The 14,082-nt window shown below is 61.5% G+C and overlaps 1 protein-coding gene across 3 annotated transcripts in view; it reads left to right on the top strand.

Annotated features, from left to right (window-relative positions):
- The window catches only part of Suclg2 (succinate-CoA ligase GDP-forming subunit beta), a 181,312-nt gene extending 168,966 nt beyond the window's left edge, over positions 1 to 12,346 (top strand). For all 3 annotated transcript variants that reach the window (XM_078033631.1, XM_078033629.1, XM_078033630.1), the window contains 2 exons: positions 3,624 to 3,744; positions 11,490 to 12,346. In XM_078033631.1, coding sequence (XP_077889757.1) covers positions 3,624 to 3,744; positions 11,490 to 11,605 — 237 coding nt within the window. In that variant the 3' untranslated portion in view covers positions 11,606 to 12,346. The remainder of the gene's footprint in view (positions 1 to 3,623; positions 3,745 to 11,489) is intronic.
- Positions 12,347 to 14,082: the final 1,736 nt, after the last annotated feature.

Genomic DNA, 14,082 nt, shown 5'->3' with positions numbered 1-14,082 from the left:
AGCTTGTGACTACAGCAATTCACTTCACAGAGGGGGAGACGGCAGCCCTCCTCCTCGTGGTGGGCACTCCTGTCCCACAGCCCTGCCGCCTGGGCTCTCCAGCCCTGCAGCCATGTCCTGCTGCTCTGGTGAGTGGCAGCTGCTCTGGGGTCCTGGTCAGGCCTCTCTGCTCCTCCCTCTCCCTCCTCCCCTTCTCCCTCCTCCCCCTCTCCCTCCTCCCCCTCTCCCTCCTCCACCCTCTCTGCTCCTCTCTCCTGCTCCTCCCTCTCCTTCCTACATCCTCTCTGCTCCTCCTTCCTGTCCCCCTCTCCCTCCTACTCCTCTCCTCCATCTCCCTCTTTATATCCTTCCCTCCCTCTCTCCCTCCCTCCCTCCCTCTCTCCCTCCCTCCCCACTCTTCCTCCCACTTCTCTCCACCTTCTCCCTCTTTGCATCCTTTCCTCTCTCCTTCCCTCCCTCCTTCTCTGCTCCTCTCTCCCTCCCTCTCTCCCTCCTACTCCTCTCCTCCAACTCCCTCTCTCCCTCCTTCCCTCTCCCCCTCCCTCCCTCCCTCTCTCCCTCCCTCCCCCCTCCCTCCCACTTCTCTCCACCTTCTCCCTCTTTGTATCCCTCCCTCCTTCTCTGCTCCTCCCTCTCTCCCTCCCTCCCTCTCCCCCTCCCTCTCTCCCTCTCTCCTTCCCTCCCTCTCCCTCCCCCTACGCTTCCCCTCCCTCCCACTTCTCTCCACCTTCTCCCTCTTTGTATCCTTCCCTCCCTCTCTCCCTCCTTCCCTTCCTCTCTCCCTCCCTCACTCCTTCTCTGCTCCTCTCTCCCTCCCTCTCTCCCTCCTACTCCTCTCCTCCAACTCCCTCTTTACATCCTTCCCTCTCTCCCTCCCTCCCCCCTCTCCCTCCCACTTCTCTCCACCCTCTCCCTCTTTGTATCCTTCCCTCCCTCCTTCTCTGCTCCTCCCTCTCTCCCTCCCTCCCTCTCTCCCTCTCCCTCCCCTCATCCTTCCCCTCCCTCCCACTTCTCTCCACCCTCTCCCTCTTTGCATCCCTTCCTCTCTCCCTCCCTCCCCACTCTTCCTCCCACTTCTCTCCACCTTCTCCCTCTTTGCATCCCTTCCTCTCTCCTTCCCTCCCTCCTTCTCTGCTCCTCCCTCTCCCCCTCCCTCTCTCCCTCCCTCCCTCTCTCTCTCCCTCCCTCCACCCTTCCCCTCCCTCCCACTTCTCTCCACCTTCTCCCTCTTTGCATCCTTTCCTCCCTCTCTCCCTCCCTCCTTCTCTGCTCCTCCCTCCCCCTCCCTCCCTCCCTCTCTCCCTCCTCCCTCCCCCCTCCCCTCCCTTGCCCCTCTCAGAAGCCCTTTCTCACTCTTGGCTCAGACCTTCTCTCCTCTGTCCACCCCTTTCCTCTGGAAGCTGCTGTCAGCACTCACCTTTGCTCAGCGCTGGGGATGGAAGGAGCCACTGGTGCTCCCAGGCCCACCCTGCCTGGCCTGCACCCCAGGGCACTGCCAGCTGGGTGGCTCCACCGTGAGCCAGGCCACCACAGAGGTGCAAGTCCCTGGGTGCTTCCAGCAGGGCCTGCGTCCACACAGAGTGGAGAGCCTGTGCTTTCGGTCATTCTCTTGTCTAACACCAGGAGTCGCTGCCTGGGGGAGACCCCGGAGCTGGCGGCCCCTGAGGCTCATCCAGGCCAGCACCCAGAATGGGGTCCCAGGTCACCGTGTCTTCTGCTCATCCCGCTCTGACACTCACATGTGTTCTCTGAGGCCCAAGAGCTGCGGGCCAGGTTGGCTTGGCCCCTGGAGGCCATTGACTGACCCAGGTGACATGTGCCCTGGCTGGAGTCCCACTGCTCCTGGGAGTGTGCTCCCCAGCTCTGGCAGGCTCTGCCCCCACAGCTGTTTGGAAACTGCCCTGGCGTCCCTGGAGGGGACATGGAGGGTGGCACAGAGGTCTCCTTCTGGGCATGCCCGGTCCTGATGGGTGGGGAGTGGAGCCCATCTGTGGTGCTCCCAGGAGGCTGCCTTTCCCTGGAGGCCAGTGGTCCTGTGCCCGGTGCTGGCAGAGCACGGCCTGGCAGCAGAGTCCTGGGGAGGCCACTTGACCACTCTCATCGCCACTTGACCACTCTGATCGCCACTTGACCGCTCTCATCGCGGCTCTGGAGGAAGTTGGTGCAGGAACATCCTTCAAGGGCACTTAAAGCCACGTGCTGAGCATGTCACATGTGACATCATGCAGACCCCCCAGCAGACCCGTGGGCCAGGAGCCACCAGGGGTCTCAACAGACCCGTGGGCCAGGAGCTGCTGTCCACCCTGAGGGCGGCGGGAGGCCATGTTCTGGAGGTGGACAGCTCTGCAGCCACCAGGGGTCTCAACAGACCCGTGGGCCAGGAGCTGCTGTCCACCCTGGGGGCGGGAGGCCATGTTCTGGAGGTGGACAGCTCTGCAGCCACCAGGAGTCTCAACAGACCTGTGGACCAGGAGCTGCTGTCCACCCTGAGGGCGGGAGGCCATGTTCTAGAGGTGGACAGCTCTGCAGCCACCAGGAGTCTCAACAGACCCGTGGACCAGGAGCTGCTGTCCACCCTGGGGGCGGGAGGCCATGTTCTGGAGGTGGACAGCTCTGCAGCCACCAGGGGTCTCAACAGACCCGTGGGCCAGGAGCTGCTGTCCACCCTGAGGGCGGGAGGCCATGTTCTAGAGGTGGACAGCTCTGCAGCCACCAGGGGTCTCAACAGACCTGTGGACCAGGAGCTGCTGTCCACCCTGGGGGCGGGAGGCCATGTTCTAGAGGTGGACAGCTCTGCAGCCACCAGGAGTCTCAACAGACCCGTGGACCAGGAGCTGCTGTCCACCCTGAGGGCGGGAGGCCATGTTCTGGAGGTGGACAGCTCTGCAGCCACCAGGGGGCCCCAGCAGGCAGCCTGCGGAGCTGGTTCTGTGCTCACACTCGGCCTGAAGCCTATAACCTTGAGGGCCTCCAGCCCTGGTGGATGACAGGGACCCTCCCTGGTGGATGACAGGGACCCTCCCTGCCCACACTGCCCAGACAGGGCCCAGGGAGGGTCAGAGTAAAATTGGGGACTCTTATTCAGCACCTGGTCGGGAGCTGCAGTGCTGGGAGGTGACCTTCCCCAGGTGCAGTGTGTGGACTAGCAGGGTCCATGGTGAGCCACAGCGTCCTTCTGGGTATCCGCCGCTGGCCTCGCAGGGCTTAGTGTGCACTGGTGCCAGGCTGCAGGGGTAGCTGCTCTCTGTGGGTGTTACCGTATAATCCAGCTGAGGAATGCCCCTCATTAGTCCTTAGTCATTAGGATGGCCGGACGCCTGCTGACCGCGTCCAGACAAGTGCGTCTCCTCAGGTGACTTGTCTTCATCTGTGAAATGTGCTCAGGCAGGTTTGCATGGTGGGGCTGGACACTGGGTCTGTGGCTGGACTTTCCTTATTTTCAAGGTGGCACCTGTTGTTATCTGCTGCTGTTTAGTAGTCATCCCTAACTCAGCCTTGGCACACCCGGCCCTTTATTGAACTGTGCCCTGTGCAGAGCCAGGAGGCCCCAGCCTGCCTCACCTGGGCCGCCGCTGCTGGGCTGTGGACCACCCTATTGATGGCGCCTCCTGTCTTTGCTCCAGGTGGAAGCCATCCTGGTCAACATCTTCGGGGGCATCGTCAACTGCGCCATCATTGCCAACGGCATCACCAAGGCCTGTCGGGAGCTGGAGCTCAAGGTGCCCCTCGTGGTGCGTCTGGAAGGTGAGTGGACCGGGCCTGCCTCCCCCGGGCTTGTCGGGGAGCCCTCGAGCCAGGTGTGTCTGGGCACGAGGCTCCTGGACGTCCTGCTCCCAAGTCATCCACGTGGTAGTGCAGTGGCACGTGGGGTCCAGGTCCCGGGACCCTGTACTTGTTAAAATCGGGGACCCTCGATAGCCTGCGTTGACTTTGGATTATACAAGTCAACACATTGACGTCATCGATGAGTAAGTTAATTTGGTAACAAGTATTACTTGGAATTTAAAAATAGAGTCGTTCGGTTTTCCATGGTGAAATTCTATTGTATTTTATGTTGATTTCACACTTCGCATGAGTAGAATTTGTACCGTGTACATAGTGCCCCTCTGATCATGGGCAGCACGTCCCGAGCCCCCTGTGCACACTGTGTGTTCTCGCACGTACCTGCCTGTGACAAAGTCTGATTTATAAGTGGGGCACAGTAGAGTGTGACAGTGAATTAACAAAACTCGGGAGAACGGGGTCCTGTCTGGAAAGCGTCCAGGCACCTGCTGCTCTCCGCCTGGCCCAGCGGCTGGCCCTGCAGGTTCAGTCTTGGGGAGGAGGGCCGTGCTTCAGGGGCTGCAGCCTCCGTCTCCCTCCTCGGGCCTGGCCTGCAGCCTGCTGCGATGCACGGCTGGGGCTCAAGTCAGCCCTGGACCCACGGAGGCACCCCTGGGAGGGGGAGCTTCTCATCAGCCTTCCCGTTGTAGGGAGTCTTTCTTGGGTACGCGGCTAAAGGCAAGTTGTCACATGGAGTCCGCGCTCCCTTCTTTGGCTCATGTTGAATTTGGTCCGTCCGTGTTGCCTGGAACGTGTCTCACCCTGGCAGGATTCGTCACGAGCTCCCGTACCGTTGAACCTGTCAGGGTTACACAGGTCCCCAGAGGCCGGGCGATTCAGAACACAGCACCCTGAAACCGGTGCTCGTCACTGTCCGTGCCCCTCAGAACGTCTCCCTCAGGATGGGGAAGGTCAAGTTCAAGGACACAGCGGCAGGAGCCAGTGTTTGAGAGTTTGAGTTTCAGTTTAAGGTATGAATTTCATCTTGAGCCACAAATCAGTCAATAGCTCCCCTTGAGGTAACAGACTCACTTGGCTCATTGGTTGAGAAAATCCAGCCAAACACCAAGTCCCAGCAGCCATGGCTCCTCCGTCTTCTTCCAGGGCCGGTGCTCCCTGGGAACAGGGGTCACGGGCTCCCGCTCTGCGGTGCCCACACCCTCCTCCAGCAGCCACCAGCTCAGGCGCGGAGGTGCAGGGAGCCCGAGTCCCCAGCAGCTGCAGGGTGGCCGCCGCCGAGCGGACTTGCCCTCCCTCTTCCCAGAGCTGGTGCACGACTCTGCGTTTCAGTGAAGTGGGATTTGAGCGTGCTGGGCACCAGGACAGGCTCATCCCGGTGCCCCTGAGGCGTCCCCGCCCTCTGCCCTCTAGGCGCCTTGTGAGGGTTCAGCTAGCTCCTCTCCTCCCGTGAGGTGCGTGAGGTGTGAGGTCTGACCAGCGCTGCACAGGAGGGGTGTTGCAGCCAGGGAGGAGCACACCGCTGGGCGTGTCTCACACGGAGGTGAGCCTGGCGGAGGCTGCTGCCGGCCACTTCCCTGGGCAGAAGACTCCAGAGCGTCTCTGGAACCAGGAGGCAGGGCGCTCGTGTTGTGCCCGTAGCAGTGCACACCAGGACGGTTCTGAGACGTGTGCCTCTCGGCAGGAAGAGCCGCTGGCCATGGTCCACTGCAAATGCCATGAGGAGAGGCAGCATCTGGGCCAAGATGGGCCGTGGGGAGTTTTTTCCTCTGGAAACAGCTGTCCACCATGTGGGGTAGGAGGTGAGTGGGCTGCAGGCTGGAAAGTCCTCTCCGCCTCTTCCACGGGGCCCTCCAGCCACAGGCGTGGCCATGTGGCCCCAGAGAGAGGTCTGCAGTCCACAGCCCACCCTGGGCCAGGTGGACAGTCCACCCTGAACCATGTGGACAGCCCACCCTGGGCCATGTGGACAGTCCACTCGCAGGTGCCCTGGGCCATGTGGAGAGTCCACTCGCAGGCTCCCTGGGCCATGTGGAGAGCCCACTCGCAGGCGCCCTGGGCCATGTGCCCCACCCCCAGCTCCTCAGCCGGGTGCTGTGGCACTGAGGGGCATGGAGGATCACAGAGGGTGGCCTGGCTCTGCACAGTCTTGTGCAGAAGCAGAGGGGAAGAGACCTGGTCATGGACTGCAGTGTGCAGATCCCAGCGTGGAGAGAGACCCCCAGCAAGAGGGAGCCCTCGGCCTAAACCTCTCTCTGTCCTGAGTCCTGAAATGTCTCGTGAGGGTCAGGACAGGAAATGGCAGGCAGCGTTAAGCTCTCAGGATAGGACTTCTCCTCCAGGAAGGAGTTAGCAGTGGAGTTCACTCAGTCACTTCCCTGACACGTGTTCACAGTCACAGTGAGGCAGTGCCGTGACTTCTCAGGCCCCTTATCGATCCATTCTGTTTCTGTAATGAGATACCTGAGGCTGGCTGACTGGTTGAGAAAAGAGGTCTGTGCAGGCCACAGCTCTGGAGGAGCTGAGTCTGCTCTGAGGGGGCCCGATGGTGGACATGTCACACAGTGGGGCCCTGGAAGAGACCTGTGGTGCTGTGAGGCCAGGCAGGCTCCTCTTATGACAGCTCCATCTTGGGGGAACTAATTCAGCCCCCAAGACCTGCACTGGTCCCCGCCCGGGTGGAGCCCCCAGACTTGATCAGCCCCACAGGCCCCACCTGGGCTGGGGCCACCTCAGCCCCACACTGGGGACCTGGCTTCCAGAGCACGCCCCTCTCGGGGACACACCTGAGCCGTGAGCCGTCCCCGCAGCAGAGTGAGCTGCAGGGCGAGCCTTCAGACCGGTCACGCGGTGGCACGGACTCTGGGAGGTGTGGAAGGACGTCCGCGCAGGCTGCAGGCGTGTGGGGCTCCCTGCCTGAAGGCCCTGTACCTCGTGGGCTCATGCCCTCCTCGTCAGACGTCCACCCACTTATCACAGCCCTGGCCACCTGCACACCCTCAGAGGACACCCTGGCCACCCGCACACCCTCAGGGGACACACCTGGCTTGGACACACCGCGGCTCCGGCATCCCGGGTGATGCACCCCGAGGTCCACTTTCGCGCCTGGGCGTCGGCTCCTTCCGGGACACAGAGCACAGGACATGTGGACACGGTACAGCCCCCGGGTACCCGGTCAGCTGTGCTTTTCATACAGCATGAGGGCTCCGGGCACTTAGATGTTCCACAATGAGAAATGGAGAGCTTTACATGACAGTACTGTCCCCAGGTCCTTGAGCTACCCGGATCTCGGCCAGGTTTAAAGTGCCACATCCCCAACGGGAGTGAAACTGTGGCAGCTTCAGAGGACCTGCGGCAGAGGAGTCCCTGCACCACCAGAACCCTGGGCTCCTGAGCGCCAGCATCCGCTTACCACGCGGACTCCTCGGTGGCAGCACACGCCCCCGGTGCTGGATGTCAGGCGCAGGTCAGTTCAGGAGGCCAGAGGGCACAGCAGCCGCCGCACGGCCCCCCGTTCTCAGAATCGCTGCACTTCCAGTACACAGCCACCAGGTGGAGCAGACAGACATGATGACTTACCTAGGTTCACTGCCATCAAGGAAATATGGCTCCCGGAGAGTCACTTAGAGAAGACAAGGAAGGGGACAGGGACAGTGAGCATCCAAGAAGAGACCTGCATTCACAGACAGCAGGTTTCCATTGACCTCCCTGTACCTGCCTACCTACCTTCCTATCTGTTCCCCCACCCACCCAGCCACCTATGTATCACCTCCATCTGCCTGTCCATCCGTCCATCCACCTACCTTCCTGTCTTCCTTATTGCTCCCTCTGTCTTCCCTTCTATTTTCCCACCCACCTACCTACCTTCTATCTTTCTCTACACCTCCCTACCTGCCTGCCTTCTTTCTTCTTGTCTACCCACCTGCCCACCTATAAACCTGTCTACCTGTCTTCGTATCCACCTACCTACCTTGCTGTTTACCTCTCTGTCTGCAGACAGACTCGCTCACCCTGCAGGCCTGGGGCCACACTGCCTGTGTCACAGCCCTGTGCCCGTCACAGAGCACAGGCAGTCGTCCACACCGCAGATCCCCAAGTGCAGCCATGCTCCAAGAAGGCCTGATGTGTAGACACTGGAGTTTGAATTCCATGCAGTTTTTATACATCACAAAGTATTCCTCTGAGGTTCTTCCCCAGCTACTTGAGAATGTGAAAGCTGTTCTTAGCATAGAGGCCCTGGGCTGGACGGGCTCTGGCAGGCCAGGCTGGGACATTGGGTGGTCAACCATGGTGGTCACCAAGGTCACTGGCCGTGCACCAGAGCAGTGGGACTGTGTCTGCTTAAAAACAGAGGTGGGGACAAGGATGGGGTGGATGTCAGCCTGAGTGAATCCAGGAGAAACGGAGCTCCTTCGAACTGTCCCCGTCCCTCTCCGGTAACCTGGGTGCAGGCCTGCTGGTTCTTTGTGCCCCTTCTCTGTGCTCCCACTTCCCTTCCAGCTGTGCTCATGGGGTACATGATGGCCAGGGCAGGGTCAGTGGGCAGCAGGGCGTCCAAGGAGGGGCAGGGGCACGCCTCTGTCAGCCTGAGTTACCTGCAGGGCTTTGTCTCTTCAATATCCCTGGTTGTTCCCCCTCTCCAGCCCCCTCCTCTCTTCTCCAGCTCTGCTTCTCTCTTCTGTCCTCCTCCTGCTGTTGGTCCTCCTCCTCCAACCTGTCCTCTGTCCTCCTCCTCTTCCTCCTCCACTCTGTCCTGATCCTTCTCTTCTTGTCCTCCTGCTCCTCTTCCAACCTGGCTGTCCTTCCTCTCTGTCCTCCTCCTCTTCCTCCCTTTCCTCCCTCCTTCTTCTCCCTCCTCCTCCACTCTGTCCTCCTCCTCCTCTTCCCTCCTCCTCCTCCTCCTCCCTCCTCCTCCTCCACTCCATCCTCCTCCCTCCTCCTCCACTCTGTCCTCCCTCCTCCTCCACTCTGTCCTCCTCCTCCTCCTCCTCCACTCCATCCTCCTCCCTCCTCCTCCACTCTGTCCTCCCTCCTCCTCCTCCTCCTCTCCCTTCCCAGCTCTTCTTCCTCCAGGCCTCTGCCTCTGAATCCTGAGCTCTCTCCTTTCCTCTGGGCCTCCATTCTGTGCCTCCTTCCCTTTGTTTCTGACTCCGCTCCCTCCTCTCTCCCTCCTCCCTCTTGCCCTGTGTCTCTGTCCCCCTTTCCTCCTGCCTGTGCCCATGGCTCTCACTCCATCCCTCTCCCCTGGGACTGGTTTCTCCCTGCTCCTGGCTCCTCCTGAGCTTTATGCTCTGCTGTTAGGGTCCCTTCACGTGCTGCTTTGTCCTGCGCCTGCTGGGATGTGCTCGATAATTAAGGCTGTAATTAAATCCCAACAGCAAGTGTAATCAACACTCATTTTAGTGGGTTGTAGAATCATGAAGCAATCAGGCATCTGACAGGGCACTGACGGGAGCTGGGGGGGCAGGTCTGTGGCTGCTCCGCCCTCCCCTGGCCCCACACTGCCCTCACCTGCCTGGGTGCAGGGAGCTGCTCTGGGGCAAGAGGAGGCCAGCAGCCTGGTCCTGGGGCAGCCAGACCCCACCCACAGCTGCAGGGCCGCAGCTGGAGCTCCCCACACTGCTGCTCTTGGGCCACCCCAGGCTCTCTTGGGGAGCTGGGGCTGCAAGGCTAGCAGAGGTGCCCACCCCTGTGTCCTTGTGGGCCCTCTGGGTCACCAAGCACTTTCTGCAGGGCGTCCTGGTGAGCGAGCCTCCCACAGTGTGCTCAGAGGAGAGGGAGCATTGCTAGGCTCTCTGAGTGATCAGGGGGCGGGGACCCTGCACAGCAGGGTGTGGTGGCAGCAGCCCGGGTCTCAGCTGGGTCCCCACATGCAGGATCCCTGAGCTGCATGCAGGTGTCACTCAGGCTGTGGACATATCAAGGCACGGTGGGGGGAATACACTTCCACATGGAAGCAGTTCCTCGTGCTGTGGCCCGAGGTGGCCCTGTGCAGAGAGCAGCGGTTCATGGTGTGGCCCTCTGTCGTGACTGTGAGCCACGGGGAACTAGACAGCGCCCAGGCTTTGTCTGTGGTCTCAGAAGTGGACTCCATCACTTCTGCCAGGTTCTCAGGGGAAGCCCGGCCCTGGTCCACCCACAGCCAGTGGGGAGGATGGCCTGGGGACGCCAGTCTCTCAAGGGATCAACCTCGGGTATCAGAAGCCGCCTGCTGCAGGGCTGGGAGAGCCAGTGCAGGGGTGCTGACCTGGGCGACATTCCAGGAGGCCCTGCTCCTTCACGCTGGGCTCCGCTGGCTGCAGGAGGCCCTCCTCTTCAGGACCTGCCTCTGCAGGCTGCCACGGGCTGTGCCCATCTCCCCTCCCACCCCCCAGTCCACCGCCTGTGCAAGGGCTGGGGGGCCTCCTCCCCAGCAGCCCACCCACCTCCCCTCGCTCCTCACCACAGTGCACACTGCCAGCTGCTCCGGCCGCACACCAGCACGTGCCATGGGGACGCAGTGGTGCTCCCTGTGAAGGGGCCACCCGGGCGGCCGGCACCTCTGCTGAGACTCTTCACCCTGGTGTGGGGTGCTCAACGTCTGCCCGTCCTCAGTGAGCACTGGGGAAGGTCCTGGGGGTGGGGAGGGTGGTGGTCCCTGGGTGGAAGTAGAAAGTGGAGACTGGAAGAGGCTTAAACCAGTGTCCAATACTGCACAGGAGCAGGTGGCCGGCGGAGGGCGGGATTCAGTGCTCTTCCCTCCCCGTGTTCCGTCAGGCTGAGCGTGAGCCTCAGCCAGAGACTGGGTGGCTGAGGTGACCCAGGGCCCGGGCAGTCAACATGCAGCACCATCTCAGTGCAGCTGTCCTGCTGCCTGGCCACGCTGGAGGGGGATCAGGCCACTCAGCAGCTTAGCAAGGCCCTGCAGGGAGCCCACTGACTGAGTCTGGGGTACCTGAGGAAGGCAGGCCCTGCAGGCGGCATGGGACAGTCTTTGTCCATGACTGAGCCCCGTCCTAAGCTCGGGAAGTGATGTGAGATGATAGTTCATTGGGCATCTGAGTCTGCTGCCTGGTCCCCATGGCATGGTCCACACGGTAAGCACAGGAGGGTCCCAGGGCAGACCTGTAGATAAGGCCGATTGGCTGGCCACTGCTTCCTGGGGACTCCCCCAGGGTACGCTGCTCATCCCCAAGGCCTCCGCCCTCGACGGAGAGCCAAAAGGGTGGGCAGCTCGAGTCCCGCCGCTCTCCGGGCAGTGGGATGGTGGGCCCAGACGGGCAGATGCTCAGAGCTCTGGTGCTCAGGTCAGAGCTTGGCTCGGGCTGGCCTTTAAGGCAGGTCACGTCCACTTAACCTCTGTCAAGAGACGTTGATGGAAACCCGTGTTTCACCATCTTGGTGAAGCTCTGGGGCCAGCAGCCCGCAGTGGGGCGGGCCATTCCCTGCGCGTACCCCCACATGTCTCTCGAATCTGTCCTGAGCGCTCAGATCCAGGTCAGAAGACTTCAGACTCCTGAGTAGTTGCTGACCTCTGAGCGTCATCTGAAGGAAGGGCCTGAGAAAACACTCCCACTGTCTTCATAAGGTGGAGGGTGGGAGGGAAAGGAGAGAAAGGCAGGCTCACCTGAGAGGCCCCACCTGGATCCCCAGCGCGGAGCCTGCTGCGGGACCTGGTGTGGGTGTCCTAGACCAGCCCCCGCTTCACCTGTGCGCTCCTCCCCCTTCAGGGACCAACGTCCAGGAGGCTCAGAACATACTCCGGAACAGCGGCCTGCCCATCACCGCCGCCGTGGACCTGGAGGACGCTGCCAAGAAAGCCGTGGCCAGTGTGGCAAAGAAGTGACCTGCCGGTGACCCTCTGAGGCGTCCCCTCCCCACTGTGCAGCAGGGTCCCGCCCGGGGAAGAGGGTCTCGCAGCTGCTCTCTCAGTCACGACGTCTGCCCAGCCTGGTCTTCCCCAGCAGCCCCCCATTCCACGCTCTCCCCACGTGAGTGCTCCGTGGCCGGGACGGCCTCACCACAGGCCTGGTTCCCGGACCCCGAATCCCACCTAACAAGAACCCACAGGCCACCAAGGTCCCCTGCGGGATTCCCTCTAGCATCGGCCGTCAGGGGTACAGGGGGACACCCAGGCAAGTAGCCCTGACGCCCGGTCACCAGCACAGCCACAGTGTCCCCCGGAGGTGCCGCGTAGTGCGTCTCCACACTGGTCCGCCGTGCTGGCTTTCACCGTGGCCTTACTGTTGAGCACACCGTTCACCTCTCTCTGAAGCCTTCCTCGTGAGCTCCCCGTTCAGTGCCACAGCTGGTGCTCACGGACCCTCCGTCCCTCCGTCACTGAGTCCCGGCACATGACCCGGCCTGAAGGTCAGACTGGTGCTTCTGCAGAGTCTCCCTCCGTCCCGTCCTCACCCAGGACCACCAGCTGAGGGAAGGGTGGGAAGTTCTCACCTGAGGGAATGTGGGGTTTCCCATTCCGTCCGTTTTTGTGGTGGGAAAAAGTTCGAATTTAGATTTTGTTCAAATTTTGGTAAATTTTTATCTGTATGCAATTTTAAATAAAATCATGTTTCTTAAACTCTAAGACGTGTGCTTTTCTCATTTTAGTCCATTCTGTTCCTTGAACAATTTTTCTTTTGTGGGACCACCAGCACTCACGCCTTAGATGCTCACAGATCCAAACTGCAGAGCCTCAGGTACCCCTGGGTTACTCCACCTCCCTCAGCCTCTCCCGTAACTGATCCCACAGCAGAAGAGGATTCAGTGAAAAAATAGGAGTCTAGACCACGCAGGAGCCGGGAAGCGCCTGAGCGGCCCCGACAGGCCTGCCCTGGGCTGGGCCGTGCAGGGTGGAGGAGGTGGGGGCTCCTGTTACCGGCTCTCCTCCAGCCGGGCCTGCGGCACCCACTGCCCTGCCTGCTTTCCAGCGGCTCACGCTGCTCCGTGAGTATCCATGTGGACAGAATGCCAAGGCCCCCGTGAACACCCGGGGGGGAATTCGGCTCTGGCCTCTCAGCCCTTCGTCCCTCTGTGGCTTCACAGGTTGCTACTGGGTGAAAACAGCAGCTCTGCACCCTGAGATGAGGCGACTGTCCGCCTGTTGGAATTTCTGTCTTCACCCAAGGCCTGCTTCCCTCCTCATGGACGTACTTCCACGCGGCCACAGGGGACGGAGGCATGGAGTCGTCCTGCAGTCCTCCAGGGAAAGGGTGAGTAGCCAGCAGATAACATTAGCCTTTCAAGTGGACGTTGGTGGTCAGGGTCCTCCAAGGACACCTTGGGAGGCCATGTGCTCATGCGGCTCCAGGGCACCCAACGCTGTGTGGCCTTGTTCCCAGACCTGCAGGGTCCGTGCGGTGCCTGTGAAGTCGGATGCAGGCTGTCCCCTGGGGGCTGGGTCTCCTGCACCACCAGGCCCTGGACTTCAGACCTGGAAATAGAAGAATACCTCCCCTCACATCAGGCCGCAGGGTTGAAACCTGCCCTACTGTGGCAAGAGCGTCCTAGAAAGCCGGGCCGGCCCTCGTGTTGCTCCGTGTCTGGGAGTCTGCAGAACAGCACCCGCTGCGCCAGGACTGCTCGCGGGTGGTGCCGGTCGGCTGGGACGCTGCAGCCTCTACAACCCGCCTCAGGCCCAGAGGCTGAGCCCTGGCCCTCCCATGGCCACTCCGTTTCTGAGTCGGTGAGCTCTCTGTTCAGACCCTGGTGGTGACCACCACTTAAGCTCAGAGACCAGGAGAGGACTGCTCCTGGGGCTGTAAAAAATGTTTTCCGTTGCAGATCAGGCCCCAGGCCACCAGGACCGGTCCCTGCTCCTTAGCCCAGCTGTCGGCAGGCCTCATTCTCAGGTGGCAAATGGCTGCAGGCCACCCCAGCATATGCCCTCTGGCTGAGCATCCGCAGAAGAAGAGAGAGGGAGGGAGACGGTTAGGGTAGGAAGGAAGGAGGCTGGTCTCTCCTGGGATTCTAAGAAGCCTCCCAGATTTTGGTCCTGATGGCTCTGATGACCACTTGGGAGTCAGAAACCGAATCCTGAACCTGTCTGTGAGCTCAGGGTGCTGCGCTAGGTCCTTCTTCCATCCGTGGGGTGGCCTGAGGCCGAGGAGGGCCTCACCTGACCACCCTGCCTACCAGGAGGACCTGGAGCGCTCCAGGGGAGGGCACCTGAGGACCATCGGAGCCTGTGACACTCCCCTGCAGGGCGGGCTGGCGGGCGGTTCCTGGGCGCTGCCTGGACTTGTGCCGTCTCCCCTCTCCCTGCTCCTGGGGTCTGTTTCCTCACAGCCCTGCAAGTCGCCAGGTCTCCCTGTAGGGCTGCCG

The sequence above is a fragment of the Ictidomys tridecemlineatus genome, chromosome 16 (assembly GCF_052094955.1).
Source record: "Ictidomys tridecemlineatus isolate mIctTri1 chromosome 16, mIctTri1.hap1, whole genome shotgun sequence".
Taxonomy (NCBI): Eukaryota; Metazoa; Chordata; class Mammalia; order Rodentia; family Sciuridae; genus Ictidomys; species Ictidomys tridecemlineatus.
This window is presented reverse-complemented; position numbering and strand designations above follow the sequence as displayed.